General features: G+C 37.1%; 2 protein-coding genes across 5 annotated transcripts; one reads left to right on the forward strand and one right to left on the reverse strand.

Annotated features, from left to right (window-relative positions):
* The first annotated feature begins 3,968 nt into the window (after positions 1-3,968).
* hif1aa (hypoxia inducible factor 1 subunit alpha a) lies at positions 3,969-19,219 on the forward strand. 2 transcript variants are annotated; one of them, XM_067480764.1, is made up of 15 exons: positions 3,969-4,268; positions 12,714-12,904; positions 13,399-13,550; positions 13,840-13,924; positions 14,700-14,809; positions 15,433-15,635; positions 15,874-15,980; positions 16,098-16,245; positions 16,420-16,721; positions 16,820-17,016; positions 17,125-17,232; positions 17,344-17,600; positions 17,683-17,782; positions 17,866-17,962; positions 18,050-19,219. In XM_067480764.1, exons 1-15 carry the CDS (start codon positions 4,237-4,239, stop codon positions 18,211-18,213), a joined length of 2,253 nt encoding a protein of 750 aa, XP_067336865.1. In that variant the 5' UTR covers positions 3,969-4,236; the 3' UTR covers positions 18,214-19,219. The 2 variants fall into 2 exon arrangements, with proteins under 2 accessions (XP_067336865.1, XP_067336866.1); XM_067480765.1 differs by lacking the exon at positions 3,969-4,268 and adding an exon at positions 11,693-11,710.
* On the reverse strand, positions 18,599-27,583 carry LOC137101859 (serine protease HTRA2, mitochondrial-like). 3 transcript variants are annotated; one of them, XM_067480768.1, is made up of 9 exons: positions 24,477-24,616; positions 22,953-23,077; positions 22,016-22,220; positions 21,098-21,292; positions 20,877-20,909; positions 20,550-20,661; positions 20,396-20,450; positions 20,182-20,277; positions 18,599-19,813 (listed from the first exon to the last, which is right to left on the reverse strand). In XM_067480768.1, the coding sequence occupies exons 3-9, from the start codon at positions 22,082-22,084 to the stop codon at positions 19,648-19,650; spliced, it is 726 nt and encodes a 241-aa protein (XP_067336869.1). In that variant the 5' UTR covers positions 22,085-22,220; positions 22,953-23,077; positions 24,477-24,616; the 3' UTR covers positions 18,599-19,647. The 3 variants fall into 3 exon arrangements, with proteins under 3 accessions (XP_067336869.1, XP_067336868.1, XP_067336870.1); XM_067480767.1 differs by lacking the exon at positions 22,953-23,077 and having other exon boundaries at positions 24,477-27,583; XM_067480769.1 differs by lacking the exons at positions 22,953-23,077; positions 24,477-24,616 and adding an exon at positions 25,078-27,007.
* Between the last annotated feature and the right edge of the window lie 193 nt (positions 27,584-27,776).

Raw genomic sequence — 27,776 nt, forward strand, 5'->3', positions numbered from 1 at the left:
CTGGAAAAAAGGGAGGGAAACCTATGGGCTCCACATCTGCTTATTTCCTATAAAGCGTTGTACTGCTGTACACTTTATATTGGTGGATTGACATATAAAAAGACCTGCACATAATTTGAAACCAAAAACAGTGCAGTTATGCTGTGACAACCAGAGCAGAGCTAATCTGCTATTGCAAAATTGTTTTTACTCCAAAAAATGATAGGTGCTAATATTACAAAGCTCTTCGTGTTCAGCATCAATTATTGTTAAGCCTCTGATTCATCATTAGCGTCATTTTAACTCAAGGTTTAGAAGTGCATTGATTTTTAGGGACTTGGGATCACCAAACTAATCCACTTTAAGCTTCCCTTGACAAAGATGGTAAGTGTGTGCTATACAAAGAATGGGACAATGCATTATTTGATTTGGAGTTTTTGTTTGCCCATTAATGTGACCCAAGTGGCAGCTTTCCTCAGGTAAGACAAGATTTAGGAGACTTGTCTCTGCTTTCATTACTGAGACATACTGATGGCTGCCAGCAGTGTCTGTGCAGTTGTTGATTGAATCAGTATTTCACCCTCTTATCTTGTTTGATACCCTTGATATTGGCAACAGCAAATGAATTAAAATGTATCTCACCTTAAGATCTTTATTTTTATAACTTTTGAATGTTCTATATTTGAGCATATAACAAGTCAACTTCACATGTTCAGTGCTCTAGCTGATAACTGTTATATTACATCCTGTCTCTCACCTGGCCCAGTTGTCATAATTTCAGTGACAATGCTATTTATTTTTTACATCTCAACATTTCCCTATTAGGTCTGTGGTAATGGTCTCTTTGTAACATAGTAGACTCTAGTCATTCTACCTTAACTGAGGGACAATCTTCTGAGCCTATAAAATGTAAACACTTTTCTGATAGGACTTCGCTTTGATGATTTCTCCTTAACTTAGATTTTTGCTGCCTTGTACCTGACTTGTTAGCTGCTTTGGATAAAAGCCTCTGCTAAATGACTAAATGTAAATGCAAATGCCTAACAGAAGATTGCGCCACAAAATGAAGTAACAGGTGTTCTTTCTCCTTTTTGACTTATTACGAATTACTTAATCAGTTGTTAAATTTCCCCACTGTGGGATGAATAAAGGTTAATCTAATCTTAATTGTGTACCGTTCCTGCAAAAGTGACTTGCAGGGCTTGGAATATAACAATGTTTGTCATGAGTGGCCATTAGTGCAGTGAAAATAGGTGTGGCTGGTGCCAAACACAACTCCCAGACAAAAGTAATCACAATGACTAAATAAAAAAATGTGCCACACGTGAGTAATCTATAAAATAACTGTTAAATGGAGACATTAGCAGCAGCAAAAATTTCACGATTCTAGTCATTAAAATTAAAACACCAGAGGGATTCTCACTTTCCTGTGTCTACTGGCTTCATTTAAGACTTGATATATGTACAGTGAAACATGCTTGGCAAGATCTGGGGGCTGCATTGGAGGAACTCCTTAGCACAACTGTAATTCCTGTAAGTGTTGTTTTATAAGCTTTGGAAATTAAATTTTTGTTTTTACTCTGATATGATTTGAGCACATTTGTGCAACCATCTGTATAAAAATTATGTAGTTGACATGTTATTTGACAAAGGTGTACAACATAAGAATGTTATTGTATAATTGCTCTTATGTAGAAAATATTGAATATAACAGTGTTTAAGGGTATACTGTGTGTTCACCCTTCTAAACCTCACCAATAGCACACCCACCAATTCTGGGAAGTCCCAACCAAAGCTTCACTGATTTCTCAGGAAACAAAATATGCTGAGTAAACCGATTAAGTATCACTAAGAAATATTGCAAAGAGAAATTTTAATTGGGTGTGCACTTTATTGGAATGTCAAAGATGGGAAATTTTCCTTACGTTCTTCATTTTGTTTCATTGTTGATTTTTATGCAAGAGCTGAATCACAGGTAACAATGGCCACATATGATCCACAGCTATAAAGGAGGAGGAGCCTGTCTGGACAAAAATCTCCAAAACTGCACAATCAACCACTTTTGACTTTTCACTTCAGGATTTACCACAGAATTCTTTTCTGCACATTGATTTGGCATGAGTTGTTAGACCGGATGCCCTTCCAGCCACAACCCTCTAATTTTGTCTATGTTCTGGACCGGCACCAGGGTCGCCCTTGGTGCCTGGGGGGCGGAATTTGAACACATAGCCTTCTGCATCCCAACCCAATGCTCTACCACTGGGCCACCAAGCCAACAGGTTTATGAACATCTTGGTAACGGTTAAAATATTATTTTGTGCTGACCACTGGAGAAAATATGAATAAAGTTGTTCGATAGCTTGCCTATAACACCTACTTTGTAATAGCAATTACATTCTATGACAAATTGAAAGAAACACAAATTTACACAATATATAAAAAGGGGTTGTGGTTTGGTGGAGTGAGATGAATACATGATAACCAAGCATCACTTTCACACTTCTCATAGTGTAAAAAGTTTACACCCAAACAAATGCTTTCATTTTACAATGCAATACTACTTTACTGTCAACGTAAACTGAAGTTCATCTTGCATCCAAAGGCAGTAGTAGTAGTAGTAGGTGGCTGACATCAACAGCAACATGTAACACATTCCCCTACATAAGACATGAGAACAATCATACAAAACACAATTTATATAACACTACACCTTAGTCTTTTGGTCTAAATGTGAAAATATCAGAGTGAGCCTGGGTAAAGGACGGTGTTGGGCCTTTACCAATTGTTGACATTTTATTTTTAAAACTGTAATATCGGAGTCTTCTATTATACATGGCACTTTATAATAAGATATGTTACTAGTGCAATTAATTAAAATCCCAATAAAAAACTCATAGGCCTGTATCTGAAAAGGTTGATGAGCTCGGGTTCTCCGCTTTGCAATATGGTCCTGTCAAAAAACAGGCAGCAGAGACAGAGATAAGATACAGAGTGTTTGGTAGATGATGCAACGGAGTTGAGGCTTTATGCACAAACTGCATAAATCTGATATGTGTGTGTGCTTCATGTGGTATGTTTTACCGTTCAACCGTCATCCTCTTTTCCGTGGTAAATTCCCCGGTGCCAGAAATTGGAGTGCGCCCGTATACTAAGCTCTTGGGTAAAAACTTTGGAAATGAGCCAGACCGGGTTGAGGTGACAGTTGACCTTGTCCAGTGTTTCTAATGATCAAAGAAAGCTGTTGTGTTGCTAGTGCATTATGAAAAAATCTACCAAAAAGAAAAAAAAATGCAAATATTAAATACGAACGACAACGTAACAGACTAAAGCATCTGAACAATCAAAACACATAATCGCCTCCACACTTAGGCTCCAACGGATGAATTCAGTACATCCGGTTTTCAAACTAAAATGACTGAACAGGAAAGACTAAAATGGACGAAGAGAAGTGCATTTAATTTATTCATAGTCACAGACGTTTAGTCATGCTTTTATGGCTTTATACGTCTAAATAAATAGAATTATTGCGGTTTCTAATGCCTTTTGAGTACATTCGTACTCAAATTGCATCTACTCTGAAGGTACATTAAAAACCCCTGTCTCATAGTTCGTGGAGAAGACTGGAAAGTAATGATAATTAATAGATTCAAAACATGATCAACAAAACAAAATAAACTCCATTGTTACTAGCAGCATGGTTAAAGTGACGAACCACTAGTTGTTAAGAGGCACTCTGCATAAAGTGTACTTTTACTTTTAGTAGTTAATTATCTGAGCTAATTCTTTTACTTCGGTTTAGGGATAAACGACCATTGTTTGTAACAAATTATTTCTGCACATTTCTGTTAATGGTAAGACTTAATACTACGCACTGTATCTTTAAGTGGAAATTACAGTTCTTCCGGCATTTTTCCTGTGCGCGTCCTCTCCGGTAAAACTAGCATGTGACCACCCCCCCTCCCCTCCCCTCCCCTCCCCTCCACCCCCGCGGAGCAGTAGAGTGGGACGCAACATTGTCTCTACGAGTAACCTTTCTCCAGCGTGGCACTTGTCTTTGAAGAAGTGAAGCTGTTTTTAGCGGATGAAAGCTTGATTTCTTTGAACAAATACACACAGCGAGGACTTGTATGCGAGTCACTTAAGGATTTACGCAGCCATATCAGTGATTAACTGAGGGATTTTGGTTTATTTCTCGACGGGCCCGGATACAGCTTGATACCGATAGAGAGACTCAACTCATATATTTTTCGTCCTGACATGGACACAGGAATCGTACCCGAAAAGAAGAGGTAACGTGAACGTCATGAGTAGCACGCTATCTTGGTATTTAAAAGCTAAGTGGACAACTTTGGTGCTAGGTTGTGGTTTAATTGATGTCACTGCTATGACCGTATGAGCTTTCTCTCAAGGGTAAATGCTAGTTTAGCGAGTTTGTTCGAGAAAATGAGGTTGACGGCTGCTAGTTTCGCTAGCAGCCAGCTAACAAAGCTAGTTAGCTAGGTAGCGGACAAGCAGGCACAGAACTAGCTCTTAGCAAATCAAGAGGTGCGCATGTGAATGTAAGATATAAGATTTTCTCTCATTTATTTGGAATCACGTCAAATCTGCTTGGAAATGAAAGTAAGTCGCTGTGGTGTTACTTTTTATGCATGTTGTGACATCATCAATGCAACATTAACGTCAGCGTTCTTTACATTTTTTATTTGACGTGACACTTCTATATCCCTGTGCCAGTAGTGTACTGTTCGTGTTTGAGTGCCAACCTTGACAGTATTCAGTGCCAGCGTTCAAGTGAGCAGCAACTTACCGGAGTGTGGATTTCTTTTGAAATACTCTGCTTTTAGGGAAGCTGCACATTGGTTTGAATTTCTTTATTGTCTGGGATTTTATTAGTGCATGATAAAGTATGATTAGAAAGTAGGTTAAACATCTTATTTTATATTCTTACTTAATTTACATGGGTCACTAGCCGCGTTTAAAATTTACTTTCAGTTCCACTAAAGTTGTTTGCACCAACTAGTTTAACATTAACTGCAGCAAAGTGCTGAAATCTGTTAGTTATTACTGTGCTTGTCTGCGCCAGAAGCCATTTTGGTAATTTTTTTTTCTACATCATTTGGAGTGTGTGCACTAAAACAAAATGAGTGAAAGTATTTTGGGAAGTTAGTTGTATCACAAACTGTAGCGTGCGCAACAGGGTTTTCTAACCTGGTCAGCTTCAGCTCAAAAGACAAAAAATATGAAACCCGAAACTAGCTCTACCTATTACTGTTTACCAGATCCAAATGTGTGTTAGAATTACAGATTTAGTTTGACAGGAATGTAAAGTACAGATTTTATAAGTGTGAGATATGAATATCTAATTATTAATAATTTGAAACGCAATGTTCAGAGATCATCAAAGTGTTTTGACACTGATCATAGCAAACACATTTTTTTTCTGATAAGTTGTTTGGATTCCTTTGGGACTGGTGGCATTGACTAAAACTATCCATAAAGTACAGTCTACATTGAGTGTAATATACACATGTAAATAGCTACATGTAATATGCTTCGTGGTATTTCTTGACATGCTTCAAAAAATTTATTGACTATAGGACAGGACAGTTTACCCATACATGCCCAGAGCCCACATCCAGCAGATAATTGATAATATCTGATCTGTAAATGCACAGGATGTGCTAATATGTTGCAGAATGAGCTCATACTTTTTCCGGGTAAGCTTGGCTTTTGCCACATATGGCTCCTAGTTTTAATTGAGGTATTTATTATAGCTGTAGGGAAAGTTAGTCATAATGGTAACAAGAGTTGTAGTACCACGATAGATAAACCAAATAAAGATCATAAAAGGCATCAAAACTTAAACACAAGTCATAAAAGTAGAATTAGTAGGTGGGGATTTTTCTGCTGTCAGTAGGGTTATAGCAACAGTGACACTATTCCTCAGTAGACAACAATAGGTAGACAAACACAGCAAATGCAAACCTAGTGTAAAAAAGTGATATTCTTTGAAATAATACATTTACTGAAAATTGGATGGAGGAAATCGAGAGGATGCACTTTGCAACAGGGTTTTCCAGTGACGTTTCTGAACTGATTTGAAGTATGGTCAGATTGATATAAATCCAATTTGCAATATCTCCCGAATTTACCTTGTAATTGAACAGTTGGTAGTAGGTGTATACTGTATTTGAAACATTAGCCTGGGTGGTCTTAATAATCTTATGGAATACAAAGGGTCAGCGTTGCGCCTCTCAGCAATCTGTGGCTAAAATTCTCTACTACAAGTACAAGTAATAACTGTTAAATTTTATCCCCCAAAAAATCCTAACTTGTCTGGTTGGATGCGGTTTTGACTGGTCTCTGTGAGGTGCTGTGGTATTATTTCTGTCTTGTCTCTTAATCACTAAAGCTTGACGTCAATAGGAGTGGCCAAATGTGTATAGCTATTCACTGGCTGGCAATAAGCAGGTTGCTCTGAAACACTGAAGTACAAAAAATTTGTTTGAAGGCTAGTTGGAACTTGAATAAAACTCTTGATTTACTCGTTGGTACAGGGCATAGATATGTATTATGTGTGTATTGTGATTTGAAGGCAGAAATACATTTTGAGCTGAATGTTGCTTCTATCAAACTTCTAAGTCACTGCTTTCTGTGAGAGGTCATTGCTTAAACCAGTTAAGGCTTCAATTGTAAAGGAAGCTGGCTCTTCACACGAAAGCACACTTCAAAGGATGTCCTATCAGAAGGCGTCTGCTACGGTTTTGTTTTGCAGTAACATCTAGTTCTACATTTATCTATATTAATACATATTCTACTTTTACATACCATTGTTCTGATAGCTTTGACGGAGTGTATTGTAAATAATGCAAGGAAGGAAGTTTGAAAACAATTGGCTCCTTACATCATATCCTTAGCATACTGCACTTATAAAAAGTGTGTATGTATGTATATATATATATATATATATATATATATATATATATATATGTGTGTGTGTGTGTGCTAGAACTGATGGATTGCACAACTGTACTGACCATTTTCCTGCTATGTACTTTAATGTTATGCTGTTTCTGACATTATGATGCCAAAATGCCACAAACATGGTTTAAGAAATGCTCAAATCATTGCAAAAAGATTTTTCTTTTTGAACCACATGTAGATATTCTGTGAGCAAACTCTTTACCCTCCCACACATCTGTCCTTCCCTCCACATATAACATTTACTGGAAAAAACAGATTAATTAGTTTATTGGCTCCTATATTCCCCACAAAATCACATTTTTAGTCACACTCAGTAGACCACACTTACAATATAAATGTCTGCAATTTTAATTAATTATCTTAAATGGCCCTGCTAGGTACAGAAAAGTTTCTACAAATTCGAGTTGAACCCTTCAGAATATTCTATTGAATTTGAATTCTTTCTGCGTGTCCCTTTCAGGGGTCACCACAGCTGAAAATCTTCTGCCCGTTGATTTGGCATGTTTTTTCCTCCGAATGCACTTCCTGCCACAACCGTCTCTGCCGGATCCCTCCCCTTTTATTTAGGCTCGGGCCGTCACCAAGACCCTTGGCCCAAATAAATATGATATAAAGCATTGTAAATGGTACTACAGGAAAAGGCAAAAGAAGTAAAATGTTTAATGAGTTGGCAGCTGATTTCTACAAGCCCCATCATTGAACCAGATTAGCCTGACTCCTGATTGAGAGGCTCTTTGTGTTAAGGGTAAATTGCACAGGTGGGTTGTGCCTGCTGTACATCGCCTGCATGTAATAACTTGAACTTGTCTTGCTGAGGATGATAACACCAGAGCATGTTAGTGCAGTTTTATTTGTTCGACGATTTACGATGTTGGCATGTTTACCAGGTCCTAGACGGGATATCCCAGTCAAAAAGGACAGGCTAGAGTACCTACTGTACCTACTAAATTACAATCATTTTGTGCTTGGAACTTAAGCTTCTTTCAAACCTTCATACGACCTGTACTGGAGAATTTCTCACATGCAGAAAAAAAATTAAACTTTCAACTAAAGATGGATTCATCAGAGCTTTTATGTTCACCTTTACCAGTGAATGGAAGATGCCCAGTCGGTTATATGGGGCAATTTTAAGATACTTTGTATAGCTTATGTAAACTAAGTAGATTCAAACCAAAAGGAAGTTGTTGAGAGTAAATATGTCAGTACAACTGTTCAGATTCCAGTAAATGTTTTCCTCTGTTGTACAGATATTATAATGATCAATTATTTAGTGGCATCACTCCCAGTAGTACCTCTTTTATTTTTATTCCAAAATGAGGGTGCGCTATTGATTTTATAAATCACTACTATATGCAGAATATCTTAGTAATATACCAGTGGCATTTTATCTAGAAAATTAGTTAAGGTCACTACAAAACAATACAAAAAAATATATTACTGCATGTGGCTGATGTGCCAAGGCTAATTTGACTTTTTTTAAGTTTTTAAGTTCCTTTGCTTTTCTCCCTCATATTGGGTAGCTGTATTAGTTGTGCCATTTCCCCATTAGATACATATCTAATATGTAAAGGATAAGTAAATTTTTACTTTCACACTAATCAAGTGGGATCCATAGCAAAAACATGTCTTTAGTAAAACAAGTCTGCACATGGTAAAAATAACACATAATGGTTTATTCCCCCAATAATCCTAAATTTACATGTTCACATTTGTTATCATCTTATAGTAATGTTATTTACCTGCTAACACTCATTCTTATTAGAAAACAAAGGACCAGTCCATTTAAAGTGAGCAAATCTACAGATGAAGTTGTGTTCACAGTGAAGCTTCTTGTGAACAGTGCTCCTGGGCTTGCATGACCATATGCATTGATAGTGTTATGTAAAAGTGGCCTCTCTTCTCAATTTTATTTTGAAATCAAGGGATCTTATCTTGTGTCACTGTTTCATGGAACAAAAAATCAAAGCTGTTCATTTTCCCATTTTCTGTGAGGAGGCGAGGGGGGGAGGCATCAAAAACAGTAATTTTACTTGTAATTGTTAACTATGACAAACCAAACAATGGGAAGGTCATTGACATAGGTTTCAACACAATCTTTTGTACTTTATGATAGTTTCCCTAAGTTTGCAAATTGTCATGTGGATCGTTGGTATAATAGGTATATTTGGAGCTGTAGTATTGTAGTAATCACACACAGGCTCAGAAGCTGTTGTAGTTTTCATATTGAATGTATGCTTAGATAAATGTCATAAACTGTACTGTGCCTCTGTGTTCAGTGGTGGTGTGTTACAGGGGAATATTACAGCTCAAAGTCGTTTGAACAGGATTTGCATAAAGTCATGTGAACTAAAGGGGTGCAGCCACTGTAGAGAAGAACAAACTATACATGTTGGTTATCTACTTTTGAAATGGCACAACAGTTAATAACAATGTGAGGAGTTTATCTATTAGCCAGTAGCTCACTGAAAGCACTTTCGCAATGTGTCCCTTCTGTATAATACCTAGTTAATTGTGGGTATTTTAGGCCCATAATTATAAATAAACCTCTTTGCATGTATGTATGTTGGATGTAAGAGATGTGTTACAGTAGGAGCCAAAAGTCAGAATCGAAAGAAAAAAGATGTGCTGATACAGTGCAGAAGCGATTGTGCAACACTGCAGTGAGCTTTCATCATTTCCAGACATTCTGGCTGTGTCCTGCGGGAATGACAGAAGATATTGTGCGTTTGACAGTGGTACTTTTTACAAATATGCGAACACTTTGAAGATTTTATACACTGCCTATAGCTGTAATTATCGTTTAGGTTGAAGCAGGTTTATTTTTCAGTACATAAACATTTTTTGAAACGAAGCATGTATGAAAATATTTTTCATACATGCACCAACAAGAAGCTAAGTTACACGTAATTTGAATCTGCAGGCATTTGTCATCAAATGGAGATGAGATGGACAACAAAAGAAATGGCACAGAGTTGTTTGTGGGCCATCAGCCAACAAATGTTGAGTGAGTTGGATTTAGTTTACTCATTTTCATTTTTAAATATTTTTTTGTTTGTTGGTTTTTTTTTCCAGAACTGAAAAGTGATTGCTGATGGATTTTTTTTCTCTTTATAGTTTCAACACTCCCCCAATTGTAAAGTTTTTCCTTGGTGCATCTATGTTGGGAGGCACTTGAGTAATTGTCTATGCCCAAAATGCATTATGCAGGGTTTCTGGCTTCCCAAAAGGCTATTTTTAGACTTTTCTTTTTGTTTTGTTTTTTACTCCAGAGGACTAATTAATATAATTCACATGTTTGCAAATTATGTTTGCAGAACAGCATTATTCTATGAATGTTTTAGTCTAAAACAAAAGGTCTTCCCTGAAACCCTGTCCAGTAATTTCATACACCCTAGGCTAATTTTAGTTTGCCGGTCCATTCTCTTGTTAGACTGCCTCACATAGCAGTATGACTTTGGTGTTTGCTGTAAGTGCACAACAGATCAATTTCAAGTAGATGCACATTTCAAAGCCGAGGGCTTTTGAGCCACGATCCATTTTGTTGTTAGCTGCTCCAGTGTCTAAAATGCATTTGAGATAATGAGACTCATCATTATATTGTGAATTTAGCCAGTATTTTTTTGTTTCTCTTTTGATCTTCACACATCATAACTACAAATAAAATGCAAATCTGTGCTTTACATAAAAGCCAAGGGTTTCCCTCAGTGCTCTTAAATTAACAGAATAATTTTATTGTGACTTACACATATCATTGGAAGCACCTCGACTATAAGTCGAGGGTTTTTCCTGCATAGTGATTATAAGGCAGCTGCTTTATTGCCAGCCAGACTCTGAATTAACATCAACCATTGCCTCTTTTGCAAATGTCATTGGCAATGTACACTCGTCACTTGTGTTAATATTTTTTAATGCACAAGAAACATTACATCATGACTCTTTTATGCTTAGATCATGTTTTTTGACATCTGTTACAGGCTTGAGTGTTCAGGTGCTTCTGTTTCTCCTTTTAAATTATACATCAAGCTTTGCAGTGAAACAACGGTATTGTCTGAGAGCCTGCAGACCATTTATTTGATTTTAGAGAAATCACTCTTATGGGAAATTAGTCTTGTGTCAAAGTGACATGACTTCTCTAGTAAAACCATCAGCTGATCTCACTTTGACAATTTCCCAGTTACATTTTTATTCTTAAGATTTCCATGTCAATCAGATCAAGGTTTAATTCTAAACCAGGAGCTTAAGTATTTGAATCAAAAAGCTGTTGGAACATAAGATTTGCCAAAGTCAGTAGGCTATTTGTAAATACATGTTTAATCAACATTTGATACCTGTTGCTAAGTAGCCTGACATATACAATATATTTATATTTACTGTATATTCTAAGCATCTTTTTTTTTTTTTTTTTGAAGGGTTGTTCAATCTACTCCTACTTTTAGGTTACAGCTGCAGGTTGCGGCCACTAAGTAAGCTACCATTCAAAACTTTTTATTTTTACTTTCTTTAGTTTTTTGGTTTCATTGGGGTGGCTGTAGCTCAGTTGGTAAAGCAGTTGTCCACGGTTCAATCCCTGGTCCCTAGCTATATGTCGAAGTGAACCCCCAACAGCCCTTGCCCATCCCCAGCTGTGCAGTGCCGGTCCAAGCCCAGTAGAAATTCGGGAGGGCTCCGTCAGGAAGGGCATCCGGCGTAAAAACTGTGCCAAGTCAACATGCGGACAATGATCCGCTGTGGCGACCCTGAACTCACGGTATGAGAAAAATAGTTAATTTCATTAACTACGTGTGATGTGATGTGTAAACAACCACTCATGGAGGAAATTTCCATGAATGGTTGTTTTACTTTCATCTGCCTTGTAATGGCAAGTGCAAGCAAAATGAGACCTGGAATGGAAACTGGATCTATAACCATAATCGAAGGTGTCATGCTGTGGACTATGAGAAAATGTCCAAGACCTGTGTAAACACAATTGTAAATTTATTTATTTAAAATATTCTTCTCTCCTAAAATATACTTTGATATGTATAACCAGATTGTTATGGTACCAACTAAACCTCACCTTGAGTGTAAAAACCCTGAAGCCTGCTCTATTTGATCACTTTTATTTTTATCATGTGCGTGTATACTTTTTCGGTTTGTTTTTAATGTGGTGAGAGTCCATTAGCTTTGCCTTAGATAAAAGCATAGTTGGACTTAGTACAATGGAGTTAATACAAGTACTAAGCACGTAGCAAGTAGATTAGCAGGATTGCTAATGTATGTTGTAGAGAATATGGTACTTTGTCCTTTACCTTTAGATGTTACTCATTCTGGGAGTTCTGAGTTATTAACAGGTATATAACTCATTTTTGTGTGTATTTATTGAGTCAGGCTTGAAAATGTCATAATAAAGATTAGTATGCACTGTAGTTTGGCCTTGCAGCAAGAGACTGCATAAGAATCCATTACTGTCCTCCTAGCCAATCACCCTGAGGGGTTGGATTCCATTTTGTTTGGTAACCAGCCAATAAGACACTCACAGAGAGCCATTTATGCAAATGAGTCTGATGCGTGTCCAGGCTGTGTCTTGGCTGTGAACTTGCTTGATGCAAACTCTTAACTACTGCAGCCTTTAGTGACAGTCCCTGGACCTAAACAGAAGCTGTACACACACTTAAGCCACAGAAAAGCATGGCAGCTCTTGTAGCGTGCATAATGGGATCAGAATTGCTTTGTGACCAGTGTGTGGCTGACCCACTACCTGTATTCTGTAGGGTGAGCTCAGAGCGAAGAAAGGAGAAGTCAAGGGATGCAGCACGATGCCGGCGTGGAAAGGAGTCGGAGGTGTTCTACGAGTTGGCCCAACAGCTGCCTCTGCCCCACAGCATCAGCTCCAGCCTGGACAAGGCATCAATCATGAGACTCACCATCAGTTACCTGCGCATGAGAAAACTGCTAAGCCCAGGTTAGTATTTGTAGTTGCTTCACCTGATGATGGACTGTTTCCTCAGTGTATGCACAAATGTATTTTTTCACTTTGGTTCTAGTGATTGTACAGCAAGGGAGAATGAACAAGCTTGAGAATGTTCCAGTATATTTCAATTGGATTTCCATCACATTTAAAAGAATAGAAATGCCCGCTGAAGGAAAGAAACAACTCCCCTTAGAGAGTGAGACATGGTGAGAGAAACATTTGAGATAAAAAAGAGAACTAAGGACAACAGTAGTAGACAGTTAAGCACAATCTACAACGCTCTAAGAAATTAATTCAGAAAACACTCATTAGTATCTTCACATGTGCTGTAGGAGTAGTGTGTATGCCACAGTGCCCTGCCCTGTAAACACATTCTTTAGGAAAACAAAGTTTTGATGATGTGGGCCTAATTTCCTTTAGCTTTGCTTTTCCCATTTCCCTTTCTTTCTTCTGGCCTATCCTCTGCTCTATCTTATGTCTTTCAGATGAGACAGTGGCAGACGGGGAAACAGAGCTGGATATACAGTTAAACGGCTCCTACCTGAAGGCCCTGGATGGCTTTCTAATGGTTCTATCTGAAGATGGAGATATGATTTATCTCTCAGAGAATGTCAACAAGTGCCTTGGGCTGGCACAGGTCAGTCTGATTTGATTTGATTTGATTTGTGTCAGCATTACTGAAGGGCATTTCCTATATTATACAACTGAGATTTTTATGTTTATACAGTTGCTGCTCAATAAACATAAGATACAGTGTGCAGAAAATAATTGTGTCTGTTTACTAATTGATATATACACTCACTGGCCACTTCATTAGGTACAACTGTACAATCTAATGCAATCTGCTGCTGAAATTTATGTTAGAAATTGTTAATTGCTACTTATGTAAAAGTACTTATATTCTGTTCTCATTGTGTTTGATGCAGTTCGATTTAACTGGACACAGTGTGTTTGACTTCACCCATCCCTGTGACCAAGAGGAGCTAAGGGAGATGTTGATCCACCGAACAGGTGAGGGACAGTAACACACACAAACACATGTCAGGAGAGAATCCAGTTCTAGGAGGCTTTCGGAATCATATTATTTCCCTTCAGTCTTGAAGTCAGAGTGATTAGAGTTGGTGACGCTGTGGCCTTAAATTACTTTTCATGTAGTATTACTGGAACAGTGTGCAACAGTGTCATTGGCACATTTCCGTTTTAAATTGCACAACACAATTTAGCCGTATCTAAGTGACTAGAATCTGTTTACCTTTTGTGGCATTTCCAGTGGGTTTAATTTAATTTCTTTATTTTAAATTGAAAATAATTCTTCTGAAATCTACTTCATAATGTTATTTGCTCTCAGTAGATGCTAACCTGAGGGCCCATTTGCTTTTTCTGTCAGGTTCTTGCATCCACACTGATTTTATTTTAGATGCGCTGGCTGGTACAGCTGTCTTTATTTACCTCGATATACAGCTGGTTGCAAAAGTTTGCATACCCTTATTTTGAAAGGGCAAAAAGAATAAAACAATTTTTTTAATCAGCAAAATTTCCAAATTCACATTTAGCTAATACAAATTTTCCTTCATCAGAAGATTATTAAGGTTAATTTTAATTCATTTATCAAGGGGCATGCAAACATTTGCGCTGATATAAATTTCATTATTTTACTATAACTTTTTTTATACACAGGGTTTTTGGTACTTCTGAAGAGCAAAGAACATTTGTAAGAGTTGAATGTGCAATGTTATTATGTTGCATCTTCCTACATTTAAATGGAATATGTTTTCTGTGATTTCAGGCTCCAAAAAGACCAAGGAACAAAACACAGAGCGCAGCTTCTTTCTCAGAATGAAATGTACTCTAACAAGCAGAGGCCGCACGGTCAATGTCAAATCAGCTACATGGAAGGTAAGCTGAGGTGAAAACATTGCTAAAATCTCTCAGAATGTGATTATTACTATGCTAACTGTGTTCACGCAGATTTGTCACCACTAGGGCTGTGAATGTACAAGTATAATAGTAAACGAGTTATCCTTTTAGTTATTCTGTTAACCTTTTTGAAAATGACATGAATGGCTAATCAGATCTCATTACAGCGATCATGATGCTTCTCAGGTTTATTTCCCCTCCCCAAAAGACAACAAATAAGCAACTTGCCGCTTATTAAATGTATTTTATTTTAACAATAAATGCAATTAACCCATATGCTCAAATAAACTCTACATTAGATAGAGCAATTATGTAAAATTGTTATGGGCCAAACATAATAAATGATCTATATTGGTTGGTTCAGCAAGTGAGGAAAGAAATCAAATATTTGTGAATTTAAAAATGGCAGCTTTAATAAAATGTATGAATTTAAAGGATTACCCCTGTATAAAACTCTTAATTACAATTGCTGTACTTTTATGATACCTCATGTCATTTATGCACTAAATTCTGAGGCATTCATTTTTACTAAAACTCCGTATTGTTCTTATATCCTGGAAATTAAAAATATTGGTCTGACCCTCCTGTTTTTTTATCCCAAGGTGCTGCACTGCTCAGGTCATGTGCGTGTTTATGACACCCACACTGAGCAGACTTTAAACTCGCAGAAGGAACCACCGGTCCCTTATATGGTTTTGATCTGTGACCCCATCCCACACCCATCTAACATTGAGGTCCCTCTGGACACCAAGACCTTTCTCAGCCGCCACACAATGGAAATGAAGTTTACGTATTGTGATGAGAGGTGAGTTCGCTCATCATGATACATTATAGGTTTAAGAAGCTCAAGGGGGGGGGGGGTCAAACAAGATTCAGCTTGTAATGTAATGAGTGTAGGAGTTTTTGTTTGATTTTACTGAAAGATTTTAACAGCTTAGTCCTACAGCGACACCTAGTGTTCAAAGTGATAATAGAGCTTGAACTCTTAAGTTTTTATTTTTTAATTTAATTTTATTTTATTTATATATTTTTGGCTTGTACAGGATCACAGAGCTTATGGGTTATGATCCAGAAGACCTGTTGAATCGCTCCGTGTATGAGTACTATCATGCTCTGGACTCAGACCATCTGACTAAGACTCACCATAACTGTAAGTATGGGAGTTGTCGAATGTATAAATTTCTTGAGAAGTTAAAGCTGTTATTTTTTCCTGAACATCAATCTAAATCAAAGTTTCTAATTCTGTCTCTTTTTATTTCACAATTAGTGTTTGCAAAAGGCCAAGTCAGCACAGGCCAGTACCGGATGTTGGCCAAGAGAGGAGGGTTTGTGTGGGTGGAAACTCAGGCCACTGTCATCTACAGCACCAAGAATTCCCAGCCACAGTGTGTTGTCTGTGTCAACTTTGTGCTCAGGTATTCGAAAGGCTAATTTTTTCCCAAAGCAGACACCTCTATCAGTCAATTTGCTTTTTGTGTGTTAGTGTGAAATGAGAGAACTTATGTATGAGAGAGAATATGGATATTGTTCATACTTCATAATGTCAGTTGTTCAGTTGAATTACTCTGTCATGCATTTGTCTGTCGTAGTGGCATCCAGGAAGAGAAAATCATCTTGTCTCTGGAGCAAACTGTGGATATGAAGCAGGTGAAGGAGGAACAAAAGGACAAAGAAAAGGTTGAAAGCAACAAGCCTGACATGTCTCCAGCTCTGCTGAAGGAAGAGGAGGAGATGAGCCCAGAGCAGGATGTGATCAAACTTTTCACCCAGGCAATAGAGACCCAGCCTGTGACCAGCCTGTATGACCAGCTGAAATCCGAGCCTGAGGCCCTCACCCTGCTGGCCCCAGCCGCTGGAGACACAATCATATCTCTGGACTTCAGCTGCCCAGGTTTGGGGCCATATAATGCACTTAACACTTTTCCACAGTGTAAGTGAGCCTACACCCTGTTAAATAAAATCATTTTTATCTTCCTTTCTCTGGTACAGGTTCAGGGATCCAGCTGCTGAACGATGTCCCTCTTTACAATGATGTAATGCTTCCCTCTACCAGTGACAAGCTGACTCTGCCTCTTTCCCCTCTGCCACCCAGTGAGCCTCTGCAAGTCTGTACTGCCCCTGAGGATGCTAAAGCTGAGAGCTATGCTCCAGCTCCATCCACTTCACCAGCCAGTAACCCCTCAGAGGTAGAAGGAGGATTTCGCAGTATAGATGATAAATATTTGTTCACATACTTATTAGTACACATTTAAAGTACTTGCAGAGGAATGACCTTTGACTTCTAATCTGTTTAGGACTTTTGTTTCCCCATGGATTCAGACATGAGCTCAGATTTCAAACTAGACTTGGTGGAGAAGCTATTTGCTATTGATACAGAGCCCAAGACGCCCTTTGGCACACAGGTAAGGGCCAGACATACTGACGATATTACTGTATTCCTGAAAGAGGACCAATTTATTGCAGTAAAAATGTCTCTGTACTCTGATTCATAAAGTTTTTTCCCCCTCCTCAAGGCGATGGAAGACTTGGATCTGGAGATGTTAGCTCCCTACATTCCGATGGACGATGACTTCCAGTTGCGAAGTCTGACCCCAGAAGAGCCTCTGTCGTGTGGATCAGTCAAGTCCATTGAGAGTTCTCCCATCCATGTCACACAGGATGTAAACAGCTATCCCAGCTCCCCATTCAGCGCACCAGGCAGTCGCACAGCTTCCCCAGCCCCACCTGAACCAGTGAGCAGCCCTCATCCTTCCACCATCATTGCTAAACGGTAAAGTCTTCAGAAATCATCATAATATCTTCAACAGGTAGAATTTAGATTTTTGCTAAATGTCACCATTGCTTTGGTGCAGGACCCCACAGTTGGACAAGGAAATCTCTTTAAGGACACTGGCAGCTCAAAATGCCCAGCGAAAAAGAAAATTGGATGACATAAAAGAGATTACTGGACAGGTTAATCCCCAACATTTAAACGTGGTTTATAGACTTTACTCTAATTTCACAGATGAGTCTGAATTTTTTTATTTTTTTTCCAGGGAACTGTAACCGTAACACAGGAACAACAGGAGCAGGGCAAGAAACTTAAGGCTTCACAGTCAGGAGCAACCAGGACCATATTTCTGCTGCCTTCAGGTGAATAAATCTGTGATTAAATACTTGCGATTGTTGCCTGAAGCTAAACATCAGAAGACACATAACTCGTGTCATGTTACCATTTAGATTTGGCGAGTCGTCTGCTGGGCACCACATCTGAGAGCACCAGTGCTCTTTTCACCCTGCCACAGTTAACCAGCTATGACTGTGAGGTTAACGCCCCCCTGCAGGGTCGTCAGTACCTGCTGCAGGGGGAGGAGCTACTGTTTGCTCTGGACCACATCAACTGAGTGAATGCTTAGCCTGCTCACCGCTGGACTAGACTGGACACTACAATTTCTCCACATTGTCACTCCTTCTCCAAAACACCACCCCATCTCCCCTTATTTATGTATCTGTATGGGTTTCATTATAGTTTGGCTGCTGTTTGTGCACATCTTGTGATATCTGCAGTATTTCAGCGTGACAAACACCTTAGCAGCATCTGGGTTTTGGTGCAAGGGATTCAGGCATCCTTAGATGTCCAAATTTAATTTTTGTTTCTCTCTTATCTGGAGAGTCTCTCAGCACACGGCGCCTCAACAGATGACCCTTTTCCAGCAGGTCACCACAGATTGTGGTGCTACTGCCAGCAGTGTATTGTAAGCTTCAGTCGCACAATTTATATTTTCTTAAAAAGAAAAATATTACCAGCAATATATATTAAGCCTTTTTAAAATTAGTTTTAATGGGATTTGAACTATTTTATTTTTCCTCCTATACTTGTATGTTGTAGTACTTGTACCTAACAAGATGTCTAGTCCAAAAGTATGAACATATTATTTAGACCTAAAGTGGTTTAAATGTTATTTTCCATTTAATATCTACCAGTCTTTAAGGTAAATGCATTTAATTGTGTAGCAGTCCAGTACATGTCACTTTATTACTTTACTGTAAGTGTGTTACTGTACATATACCAGGGAAATTTTACTTAACATTGCTTCACAGCTTTGATTTGTACTCTCACAATGAAACCTGAGCGGTATGTCTTCACTTTGATTCTCATTATGGACAATTGGCATTTTTCACTAACAAAGTGAATTTGTGTGCTAATTTTTTACTGTGTACGACATACTCAGCAGTCTGTTTAATTGGGATCTCAAGTCATATTTAATTGTGTGATCATAGCATTTGTGAGTTGTCTAAACGTGTTTGCTTAGTTAAAGGTAGTCAATGTAAGATCATTGATCTTTGCCATATCGTTGGGTCACTCATGCTTCGTGTTGCTGTCTAATATTAAATGGCTTGAATAAACTACACAGTTTCAACTTTCATTAATTTATTTTACAAAACACTGAATTTTGGGCACTAGAAAAACCAGGGTCTTAATTTTGCTGCTCTGCCACAAAGATGTTGCAGAGGTAGAAAACATGTTTACTGTACTAGGAGAAACCTGTGAACAAACACTGAACAGTTTTTCCATTTAAGTCTTTAGTGCTGGCAGGGTTATGTTGAAGTTTAAATTTAGGACATACTTGCTAACTGCTGTCAGCCATGTACAAAAGACAGGCAACACCTGAACATTTACACAGCAGTCCTACAGCTGTCATTACGTTTAAAATGCCGTCACATTACTTAAAAGGGCTCAAATACTGGAGCAAAGACTGCTACAACAATTGTTCCCTACAAGTTTCACAGTTTTCTCCTCACATCTGTCCATCAGAAGAACCTTAAGAAATTAAGTATCACTCTGTGTACTCTGGAGTCATTTGCAGTTGGATCAACTTGTTTCCTCTCTGCACCACCATGGTAATTTTATCGCTGTTCCGGACAGCCTGATAGAGCTCCTCTGAACTGTTCACCTTCACTCTGTTGATCTCCAACACGATGTCTCCTGATAGCAGGCCAGCTCTAAAACGAAAAGTTTGACAGAAATTCATTAGAAATGCAAGTATTTTGCTTTTTGCATACAAATAAAAACATGCTGAAGGTTTTGAACTTTGAAAATATCCTCATGATGTATTATTTAGAAATACATGTCTGTTAAGTTGTATTTCAAGATTTTTCATTACTATTGAAATTAAGACAAAAACATCCTGCATGTATGTTTTTATAGCAAACACATGACAGATTCTGTATTTAAAAGTTAAACTGCCAATACATGCGAGATAAAATATTTAACTGCTGAGGTATAACCACCTCAACACTGAAATATAAGAGACTATATGGAGTTAAATATGATTGCAAAACCCCCCACCACAATACTTTGGTTTGCTTACCGGTCAGCTGGAGAGCCCATGGTGACCCTGTGAATCAGGATGCCATGCGTTACGTCTGGGAACAACGGGTCTCTCAATTTCAGCTCAGCAATGATGCTAAAAGAAAGAAATACAAAAGAAAAACATCTAGATTTAGAAACAACGGGATAAGCTGCTGTAACTACACATGCATTTTAGACACATCCCTCTGGACGCAGATTTCAGAAGCATTTACCTTGGAGTCAGTGTCAACATCATTACTCCAATGTACCGCCGCTTTGTCTCAGAACCTTGGAAAAAATGGACCAAAACAGATTTTTTTTTTCTAGAAGGAGTATGAATTTATGTAAGAATGAGGATGTAGATTTTGATTCTTAGCCTTTTCTTACTCTTTTTTCTTTTTGTTGCTTGATCAAGAAAAAGTCTCACACGATCAGATGGAATAGCAAAGGATATTCCTGCAGTGACTTTCATGGTGTTTATGCCGATGACTTCACCATCCTAATTAGAATTACAGATAACATGTTCATAAAGTACAGCCAGTTGCTAGGAAATTTCTGAAAAATATTTATTTTTAAAACATTAACACCAAGTCATTTTTGTTGTCGTAACAAGTGCAAATGCAGTGAAAATATCCTGTCCATTCAAACATATCACAACAGGTTCGGCAACACATGGATGTGATGATAAATATTGAAACAAGACCTGTGACTCACCAAGTTAATCAAGGGACCTCCAGAATTTCCAAGCTGCAAAACAAAATAGTCATCAAAACAATACATGTCTGGTTCACAATAAATATTTACTACCATTTTTATTTTTTCCTCATACATTTTTACACAAACATTCAGAAACACTCTAGTCCAAATAGCAGATGAGATGTAAATAACAAGACACAACTAAACATGACAGATACATTTGTAATCCAAATACTCACATTAATGGTTGCATCCGTCTGTATGTACTCCATGTTGGTGTGGGACAGGCCGAGCTCCTTGCTGCCTCTCTGTGCAGAGCTAACTATTCCTGATGTGATTGTGTTTCGTAAAGAAAACGGGCTCCCCATGGCGACCACAAACTCTCCTTGTCGAACATCAGATGATTGACCGAGTGAAAGTGTGGGTAAAGGATTCTATATGACAGGTGAGAGAAAAAACACAAAACAAGCAGCTCAACATTTCACAAACAGATAGATCTTGCAGTTTCTGTCCTTTAAGTGCCCCGCTCTAATTGCAGACGTCAGATCACCATTTACAATACTGCCAGAAGAAATAAAAAAAACCTTATAATTATATTCATTATAAATAATGAATATTGTTTCACTAATCTAAAAGTACATCAATCACATTATTGTTTTGTTCTTTAGGAAAATAAGAGTGAGACAAAAGCTAAATTCTAGGTCAGAAATGGGCTGTAACCATTTCAATGATGGCACCAAGAGGGGTTCAAAGGTTTGATGTATGTGATGAACAAAATACGATCATAAAATATGACTGTTTTATATATTTACAAATTTATATACATACATTTTTTATCATCTAACAGATGTGTCAGACATATAGCAAAATGCCACATAACACTGCACCATGTGCATTGTTGTGTGGCATTTACATGAAAACGTCAGACGTTCATAGATGTTTATTTTGCGGTCACATTTTAGGCTCATTGGTCTGTTCAATCCATTGCAACAAAACATTTGGCTTTGAGTTGTTTTCTAATTATGCAGACACAACTGACTGTCTTATCTTAATTTTAAATTTGCATTGTTGTGTCTGTGCAACAAGTAATAATGGAAGCTCGTGATGATCCAGTACAATAAATCTTAACATTCCTACTTTTGTAGCTTGTTGCTCACCTTTGCAGTAATTTTGATGGTGGCAATGTCTGCCACTGGGTCAACATCTTGCACGGTGGCACTGTACATCTCTCCATTAGTGAGCTTCACGCGGACACCTCTCCTGTTGGCCACAACATGGGCATTGGTGACAATGAGACCATCGCTTCTGATAATGAAACCGGAGCCACTCGACACTGGGACTTCTCTTTGTGTCAAAAGGTGTCTATAAAACAGAAGATGTAAGTGGTACAAGATTGTTAACTGACTGTGTACAATTATTTATAGCTAAAACTGTTTCAGAAAATATCTCCTCTTTGCATTTTCCATTACACATTATTCAAACAAATGAACTGCTTTCAGCTGCTGGTAAAATAGGACATTTGTCAAATCTCTATTATATTCATGATGGATTTAATGATCCCAAAAATATTTCATTGCCATCCTACCAGAAAGCTGTTATACTACATTTTGTTTACATGTCACATACTTATGAAATTCAATTATGTTTAAAATGCGTTGTTTCAACTGTACTACGTAGCATTTATTTTTTATCAGAGGTAAGACATGGATTTAGGGAAATTGTGCTAGCTGCACGTCAAGATAAATTGTTAAAGTTTTATAGGGCACAATGTATTGTCTTTTTGTTATCATATGATTATTTTTTTTACCTTATTTAGTAATTGCTTAGTTTTAACATAAGAAAGTGAAAATGCAAATTACAATATTCATTATAAATAAATAATGAATATTGTTTCACTAATCTAAAAGTTCATCAAACACATTATTGTTTTGTTCTTTAGGAAAATAAGAGTGAGACAAAACCTAAATTCTAAGTCAGAAATGGGCTGTAACCATTTCAATGATGGCACCAAGAGGGGTTCAAAGGTTTGATGTATGCGAGGAACAAAATACGATCCTATGACAGTTTTATATATTTACAAATTTATATACATACATTTTTTATCATCTAACAGATGTGTCAGACATATAGCAAAATGCCACATAACACTGCATCCATCGCTTCTGATAATGAAACCAGAGCCACTCAACACTGGGACTTCTCTTTGTGTCAAAAGGTGTCTATAAAACAGAAGATGTAAGTGGTACAAGATTGTTAACTGACTGTGTACAATTATTTATAGGCTAAAACTGTTTCAGAAAATATCTCCTCTTTGCATTTTCCATTACACATTATTAAAACAAATACACTGTTTTCAGCTGCTGCTAAAATAAGACATTTGTTGCATCTCTTTTATATTCGTGATAGATTTAATGATCCCAAAAATATTTCATTGCCATCCTACCGCACTAAATTTTGTTAACATGTCACATACTTTTATTTTAACTATGTCTATAATGCAATTGTACTACGTAGGATTTATTTTTTATCAGAGTAAAGATATGGATTTAGAGAAATTGTGGTAGCTGCATGTCAAGATAAATTATTGTTTTATAGAGCACAATGTATTGTCTTTGTTATCATATGATTTTTTTTTACATTATTAAGTAATTGGTTAGTTTTAACATAGAAAAGTGAAAATGCAAATTACAGTATACTTGATCTAAAGGTACCATTATCAAATGTCTGGTTTTATCTTAGTCTACCACTAACAATTGTTTTTTAAAATCAACATAATATTTCATGCTCAGAAATTAAAGTTACTTTGTAATAAATTTATCAACAGAGATGCACACTTTTGTGAAATTATTATTATTTTATGATAACCATTTTTATACACTTAACTATTTTTTGTTACTTCTGAAGATGAGAGAACATTTGTAGTAGCTGAATGTGCATAAAAACCAAGGGGGACAGAGCATTTTCAATCATGGCTCCAAAACTGTGGAATGACCTGCCTGAGGAAATCGGGCTCTGACTCAGTGTCAGCTTTTAAATCTTGTTGCCTTTCCTGATATGTGAGATCCTTGTTTTACTATATATATAATAGTAAATTCTATCTTGATGTATTTTACATTGTGCTTTTCTTTGATTTTATATTTAAACTGGTTTATTTATATTTATTTTCCTTTTTAAATGTACAGCACTTTGTGCTTAATAATTATAATAATAACTTTATTTATAATTATTATTATTCTATCAGGTCTAGAGTGAGGCTTACATCCTCTTGCATCCCATTTCATTGTAAAGGGGTGCAAAATTAATCGTAACCCTAAAATAACGTCTCAAAAAATGTCTCACATTCAGTTGGTAAAAATGTTATTTCATTATTAGATAGATTAGAAGATAATAAAGTTATTGTAAAATAGTATTTTATTCGGATATTTAATATTCAAACTTTTGCATCCAACTGTATAAACATTTAGTTGGAGTTAAGTAGTGTTTTACAATAATGCAAACAAAAGTCAAGAAACTATTCTTCATTAGTATTTGAAAGTTTATAGTGTCTCTTTTATCTAGAAACATCTGTACAGTACCAAATAACTGGTTAATGTCTGTTTTTTTTTTTTGCCAACTCACCTGTCCACGATTTCAATGTACACCACAGCTGCAGTGGACTTTTCGACCACATCTGCAATGAAGTTGTATTTATAGCGAGGGCTGTCGGGTTTATAGGGAGACGCGCACCGGGCCGATGGTAGCACGAGCTGAAGAAAGCGTCCAGTCACTGACGCTCTTCTGTCAGTCACTTTTTCGTCTTCCTGACTGTCCAGAAGTGCCACACCACAGAGTCCCAAACCCACCGAGACTGACTTGATCAGAGCAGAGCTGCTTGTGTCGTCCCTATTGCTTCGTCTGTCCCAAGCAGGAGCTCTTCTATCCAGTCTACTGTTTCCCTCTGCTTCCCTGTGGTTACATGTCACAGTAGAGGACACCCGGCTCACTGTCTTCTCTGCTAAAGAGCCGAATCCACGACTCGGACACAAAGTTTGTGTCTTTAGCGTTGAGAGAAAACACCTAGTGACAGCAGCCGCTGCCATATTGCATCACTTTAGTCACACCGGGTTTAGGCCAAAGTAAACTTTACACTTACATATATATGCGGTAAAAACAGACCGTTTATATTGACTGTGTCCTTCTCGCTGTTAACGCACATGAAAAACCATTAAAACACACTTACTTCCTTTGTACTGTTCTGCCTTCCACAAGGTTTGTCAGTGACCCTTATTCCGGAAGTTGAACTTAGGTGTGAGCATGCGCAAGACGCCTCATGTTTATCTACAGTATACAGTACTTGTTCTGACGCCCTCCACAGGAGAGAAAACGAAGTCAATCCCAGATATGTTGCCTCCGTCTAAGGAATTTGTTTTTTAAATTTGGAAAGTCTTTATGTATAACAAACAGTTTCACTGTCTACAAATATATTGGCATTAAAGTAAAGGTATCACAAGCATAAAGACAATGAAAACTTTGTACAGGCAAGTGGAGCCCAGAGTCCATTAAGATGAAGTTTGAATAATTTCAACTAAATTACATTAATTCAAAATATTAAATGTCTTCATAGCTTTTTTGTGTTTTTGATTAAGATGCCATAGTGTCTTCATAGTGAGTTTCACTATAAATCGCTGAAAGCGGGGTTTGGAGCTGGTCCATTTAGATTTATGGATGTGAAATTTAATTAAAATGCTGAGTAACTGAACTATATAGGAAAACCTTTTACATTCAATTGTCCACCAAATATAACATTACATCAAACACATACATTTTTAAATTGACATTCAGTTTCCTTCTATCAAAAAACTGCATATCTATCCACATTCTTACAAATAATAATGCCTAAATATGTGATATTTACTTTAACTGGGATTAGACAGGTATCATGTTTTAGATGTCAAGGACACTGAGGAATACAAGTTCTTATAGAATTGAGTAATTTTTGTGAAATCTTTTCAGCATCACAATACAGCAAAAGTATTGTGTATTCTTTTCACCCTGTTCAAGCCGTTTACGGTGAGATGTGATAAAGGCACCCTTAGCTTTCTCCTCATATATATTATCTAACTGGCTGTGTAATAAGTTCATGTCTAATATATCCTTAGTGTTAGAATTCCCATCATTTTTGAAGTAAATCTAAAATAGCTTTTAGTTGTGATAATAATCTTCCTTTTCTTATAGCAACTTTGTGGTTCTCATATTACATCAATTCCCAAAGGCATCCATAGGTTGTTATTGCACAGGCTTGCTTCTAATATTTATCTATAATTCCTTCTAATTTCCAATCTTAATTCACCATTTTGTAATAATGTGTTATTGAGTTTCCAATAGCCAGAACAAAATCTCTGTAAACAGGTATCCTGTAGTTTAATTTTAAGAAGGATTCCCTTATGATCTGTTAAAATAGACGGTTCTATCAAAACCTCTGTAACCCAGTTAGCCAAATTATTAAAGACTAGCCAAGACTCAATACATGATTGTAAGGAGTGATCCTTATTATGCCATGTGTATATTTTTTTCCCCCAGGTTTTACTTTCTCCATACATCCAGAAATCCTAGTTGCAAATATGTATTTTTAAGATCATAGTCTATATTACTGTTTTTTGGTGGGAATCAATCTGCCATCAGATCGTTGCCATCAAAAACAGTGTTGAATTCTCCTCCCGAAATCACTCCAGCTGATGGGTAAGTAGAACAAAGATGACTAGTTTTACATTCAATAAGTTGAAATAATGTAGTATTACTTCTGTCTTACTTATGTCTTATCATTGGAGGCATATCAATATCAATAAGAATAAACTGAATGTGGTTTATATTTACAATTAATATAATTCATCTTCCAGACATGTCCTTGTCACTTCTATCTTATTTGCCCTTTAAACTTATCTTTTAAAATGGCGAGCCCTGCTGACCGATTATTTCAATTTGCAAACCATATATCATTACCCCGCTGATTATTTTCAAATTGTTCATCTGTTAAGCATCCATGAGTTTTTCTGAAGAAAATAAAATTCAGCACCTTTACTTTTACCATAAAAACAGAGTTTTTCTTTTAACTAAACAGCATAAACCTCTATCATCTATAGAAAAAACTGAAATAGACATACAAAGAAAAGAGAGAAATAGAATTGTTTTGTTTAGGCTATAAAAATAAATATAATAAACAAACTAAGGTGTAAACTACTAAGAGGTAATTTACACCTCTTAGTATCAATTGCACAACCCCTCAATATTTTCACTCTTTTCAACAAAATTAAACATTGAAAACATGAAGTTATCTGAGACAACCAGTCTCCTTTGACATGTATCGTTGATCATCATCCCTTCGAGATGATCAGCCCTTTCAGGTTTTTTTTTTTTTTTTCAGAGATGATTTGTATATTATTATTTTGTATTTCAAACAGGGTTGTTTCGGGAGTTTTGGCAGTGCTTGGTAGAGCGTTTGTCATTTTTTTCGTGGCTTGACTTTTACTTGGCTAGACTCGCACTCTCCGCTATCTACAGCTTTAGATTAAGGAGTGTGTTTCTTTTTTCTTTAGCTAGTTTGAGTTCCATACTTTCCTCGGCAGCAGATAACCACGCTAGACTTTTGTTAACTTACATTAGCGGTGGACAAGTCCTCTTGGGTTCACAGAGAACTTTGTTTTCCAAGGTATTGGTGGATGTTTTTTTCTGGAGAATAGAGGCCTTTCACTTAGTTGTGCAAGTGTTAATTAATTTAGAAAATGTTTACAAGAATTCCCATCACAAGAACACGTTTGTTCACAGCGCCATCTGTCTAAGGAAGTAGTGGAACGTGTATTCTGATGCCTTACGTGACTAACACTCGTAAAAATACACTTTCAACGGCCCTGATTTAAAAGTTTTAAAGATTTAGTTAAGTAA

Source organism: Channa argus, chromosome 16, assembly GCF_033026475.1.
Source record: "Channa argus isolate prfri chromosome 16, Channa argus male v1.0, whole genome shotgun sequence".
Taxonomy (NCBI): Eukaryota; Metazoa; Chordata; class Actinopteri; order Anabantiformes; family Channidae; genus Channa; species Channa argus.

What these genes read in the sequence shown, in the direction of transcription:
- hif1aa (XM_067480764.1), top strand. Translation starts at nt 4,237, where the DNA reads ATGGACACAGGAATCGTACCCGAAAAGAAGAG. An exon ending in ATCGTACCCGAAAAGAAGAG is followed by an intron (nt 4,269 to 12,713) that starts GTAACGTGAACG and finishes TGTATTCTGTAG; the next exon opens with GGTGAGCTCAGAGCGAAGAA. An exon ending in TCAAATCAGCTACATGGAAG is followed by an intron (nt 14,810 to 15,432) that starts GTAAGCTGAGGT and finishes TTTTATCCCAAG; the next exon opens with GTGCTGCACTGCTCAGGTCA.
- LOC137101859 (XM_067480767.1), bottom strand. Translation starts at nt 24,937, where the DNA reads ATGGCAGCGGCTGCTGTCACTAGGTGTTTTCTCTCAACGCTAAAGACA. An exon ending in GAGGTCCCTTGATTAACTTG is followed by an intron (nt 20,662 to 20,876) that starts GTGAGTCACAGG and finishes AATTCTAATTAG; the next exon opens with GATGGTGAAGTCATCGGCAT. An exon ending in ATGGGCTCTCCAGCTGACCG is followed by an intron (nt 19,814 to 20,181) that starts GTAAGCAAACCA and finishes TTTTCGTTTTAG; the next exon opens with AGCTGGCCTGCTATCAGGAG.